Raw genomic sequence first — 3,880 nt, 5'->3', positions numbered from 1 at the left:
ATTTGTTTTGATATAACATGCATGCAAACATCGATGGTCAACTTCACTGTAAAGTGTCACACTAACTGTCAAGCGGTGATTTGAAATGATTCGAAAAAATTCAAATTGATTTAAAATATTTATAATTTACTCGCAATAATTAAAGGAGATTTATTTTTTTTCGTATAGATTTGTTCTTTTGGGTTGCGTGTCTACCCCCTACTCTTCGAGAATGAAAAGAAAAAGAAATAACAACGATTCGCCGGTATACGATGACGAAAGAGAAGAAGAAAAAAATTTCGTTGCAATAAAATGTGGCAAACAATACTTCGACCCGAGCATGCAGCAGTTGTGACGCAAATTTTGTTTGAGCGCAGTCTTCAAATGACGGAAGTTGCCTCATAATCACAAAAGCACACGATAATCGTCAGTTCCTTTTGCGATGGGATCGTCGACAGTTCTTCTTCGGCGGACAATCTTGTAGGCAAGAAATACGTTATTGGCATCGATCCGAATGAAAAAACGTGGTTGGCTATAACGCGTCGCAACATCCGGAAAACACCTGATGAATCAGCCGTTGAGGTGAGATATTGAAAGTCGAAATTTAACTTGAAATTTGTTTGAATCCAAACTTATTGTTTTTGTGATTTTGAATTTTGAAGGAAAACATCACAATACCAAACACGCGATTCTACTGGGAAACTCGGCATATAAGAAGAGAAAAAGAGACGAAAAAATTAGCTGGATGGTTTGATTTTGAAGAAAAGAATCATCTGAAGACATTCCCATTCGGTCCACCATCACCGCGTAATTCAACATGGAAATGGTACATTGAGTATCGCATCAAAATGCTACGAAAAGGAATGTCAGCATATGTAACGCGTAAATATTCACGACTGGATTTTGATCATTACATGAAGTCGAACCAAGTAAATGATAACATCGCCGTGACAGTGACCAACAACATGCCGTCAATGATTATATTTGGTGATTATAATTGACAAAATAATTAGAAAATAGTTCATAATGCAATCATTTCAAGTGAGCATTTTACGAGTGAGTCGCTGCTCACTCATTTCTCTACTGAGTATTATTTACTCGCTCAATGGCGACTCAGAGACATGTCACACTCGCAATACAATGAGTTTTATGCAACTCACTAAGTGTGCTCGGTGCGATGCGGTAGCACTGGTTTGAAGAGACGGAAAAGATGCCCAGGATCGCGAAAATTTTTGGTGAGCGTCAAGAAACTTGGCCATTCAGTGGTGAAAATGGAAGATGAATGGGGAACATCACAAATATGCGCGAATTGGCAAGAACGATTTCCAGCGAACACAAAACCGCATCGATTCAAAGTGTGTTACGGTTGCAAAGCGAAACCGATTGCTGGACTACCGGACCCAGTCGCTAGTCTACCAGATATAAGTGTGGCAACGATTAGCAAACGTGCTTTGCAAAAGGGATGGAAGGAAATTAAGCGTCGAGTTCGCAATGGAAATTATCAGGATGTGGCGAGAATACTTCGGAATGGGCGTTTAATATCAAAGGGTAATGTTACCTACAAAAATTGGCCATTTAATGTTCAGGATGATGATGCTGATCCATAGACAGTTGTTTGGCACCGCGATATTGTTGCTGCAAAATGCATTATGCTCAAAGGTATGAATCAATTGAAAATAGAGTCTATTCATTTTTTAATGTTTTTGCTTTAAATTACACAGGACTTTGTCGATGTTTGGCGTACTAGTGCCTGATTCGTTTAGAAGACCACCAAATAATGTCAACGGACAAGCAGCAGCATTGAATCCATAAATTATTAGATAAAACAAATATTATAACGATTGTGGCCTTGTTGTGCGTTCATAAGAACAGTACAACGGTAGTACGGAGGGTGAGTAAAGTTTTTAATTTAAAAAAATTATATTTCATATACAATTCAATTGATACTAATGATTGTCGTTCCTCTTTTCCATGTATTCACACCTGAATGTTATGCTATGGCAACCGTAAAAATAACTGAAACTACACACAAATCCGGGTCCAAATTTGACCATGAATTTGTGCCTGGTAATCGGTGAATTTGCATTACAAATTGTTCCTTGGGATACCGTTTCTCCAGTGGATCCTTTCTCTCCAATAGGCCCTTGAGCACCTATTTAAGAGAATTCAAGAGAATAGTATATTTAAAATAAAATTGAAAATAGAAAAAAATATTTGTATTTTCATTTGAATCAATAATTGTTAGCAAAGTCGAATCCTTATGATCCCTGTTTAATTATTGAATTAATTTATTTAATTGTTTACTGTCCTCTCTATTTATTAACCTACCTTCGGACCCATTGGACCCTAGTTTCCTGGGAAACCAAATCCATTTGCACCACGCTCATGATGCACCTTGAAGGCCTTTTTATGAAATAAAAGTTGTTTATATGATTAATTCTTCATTTTCGTTTCTTGTTTGAAGACAGAATAATATATAAATAAAAAAAAAACGAAATATATGTATATTCCCACAAATGTGTGGTCTTCTCAAGAATATATTCGATGGTAAATAAAATTGTACGTGGCAGCTCCACTCACAGAGCAGAAGACGTGGATGTATCATCTTGAATTTTTTTTAAATACAAATACTATGAACTCATATTTATAGTTCAGCGGTTTTTCTTGTTTTTTTTTTCTCATTTAATGTAGGATTCGAAGATTACCTTCATCTACTACATGTAGATGAAACTACTAAATATCTATGGTAAAAATCCAACGATTGTGTGTTCCAAGTTCAGAGATGGGATAATTGGTAAAGTTCACGAGAAACGTAAATAGAGATTTGAACGCCAAAAGACCATGCGTTGGCATAGTGATTGACTATAATTGAGAAGTATTCTATATTATTATATATGATTAGTTATTTGTAGACTGTGGTCTCTTAAAAATAATCAGGGCTGTGATTTTCACTTTGTCAGTGCACGCACACAATGCTTGTATTTTGAATGTGCACGCACACTTAGTTACAAATTTGCCAACCGCAAAAAAAATATGAAATTATGGACTTTTGAACAGAGGACATGTAGTGGATGGGTATTAAATTATGACACATTTTTTTAAAATGAATATAAATATGTATAGTGTATACACCGAAACTACCGCATTAAAAGATATTTTCTATCGACTGGCCGTGGCAATATAATCTTATATTAGTTACCATATTTAAATCGAGATAAGCGGAATGACCTATTTTTGACGTGTGATGATCCAAGAATGGATATTTTAAGTATCAAAATCTTGAATCAAGCACACGCTGTTTTCATCTTCGCTTCATCAATTTTTTTAAATTCAATTGTATTGTAATGAAAGTTGCATCACTTTAGTACTTGTTTTAAATTAATCCCTTGTTGTTGTTTTTTTGTAAATGTCTTCTACATTTATTCACTGAAAGTATAAAATGGAAGTGCTTAATTAAAATTCATCTGGAAGAAAAAAAAAATAATTTGCATTTAATTTTATTATTTGTTTCATAAAGGTTATTTCTATTTTTTAAACGTGATAGAATTTAACTGTCATACCAAGAAGAAGGTGATTCCAATGTTCAAAAAATAGAGAAACACCTATTGATTATTATCAGAAGTTTTTTTATAGAATACCAAATAGATTGAAATATAATTGTTTGACATGTATCCATTAACATTTAGGAAACTATAGATTATCCAATACGAAAAAACTAAATGTATTTGTCCTTTTGTTGGAACGAGAGTCTGGTTGCAGAGTGCAAAAAAGTGTCTATTTGCATTTTAATAGCCGCATTAAATGATTTCGGACGCATCACATTTTTTAAGCATTATAGTCATTTTTTGTCCATTTTTTAAAATTCCATTGTGTTGTTTTGCATAACCTGTGCAAAAATACA

The 3,880-nt window shown here is 34.3% G+C and overlaps 1 protein-coding gene across 1 annotated transcript; it reads left to right on the top strand.

Moving 5' to 3' along the window:
* The first annotated feature begins 291 nt into the window (after positions 1 to 291).
* LOC116350235 lies at positions 292 to 1,144 on the top strand. The gene is made up of 3 exons (XM_031781976.1): positions 292 to 344; positions 411 to 561; positions 642 to 1,144. Exons 1-3 carry the CDS (start codon positions 292 to 294, stop codon positions 978 to 980), a joined length of 543 nt encoding a protein of 180 aa, XP_031637836.1. The 3' UTR covers positions 981 to 1,144.
* Positions 1,145 to 3,880: the final 2,736 nt, after the last annotated feature.

This window comes from Contarinia nasturtii, unplaced genomic scaffold (genome assembly GCF_009176525.2).
Source record: "Contarinia nasturtii isolate CC-2019 unplaced genomic scaffold, AAFC_CNas_1.1 Cnas_scaffold_3917, whole genome shotgun sequence".
Lineage (NCBI taxonomy): Eukaryota > Metazoa > Arthropoda > Insecta > Diptera > Cecidomyiidae > Contarinia > Contarinia nasturtii.
The sequence above is the reverse complement of the archived record's forward strand: the minus strand, read 5'-3'. Positions and strand labels throughout refer to the sequence as shown.

Excerpts from the sequence above, each read along its gene's own strand:
- LOC116350235 (XM_031781976.1), top strand. The coding sequence starts at position 292 with ATGTGGCAAACAATACTTCGACCCGAGCATGCAGCAGTTGTGACGCAA. Across the intron at positions 345-410 it reads GCAGTTGTGACGCAAATTTT|TTCCTTTTGCGATGGGATCG; the intron begins GTTTGAGCGCAG and ends GATAATCGTCAG. Across the intron at positions 562-641 it reads CTGATGAATCAGCCGTTGAG|GAAAACATCACAATACCAAA; the intron begins GTGAGATATTGA and ends TGAATTTTGAAG.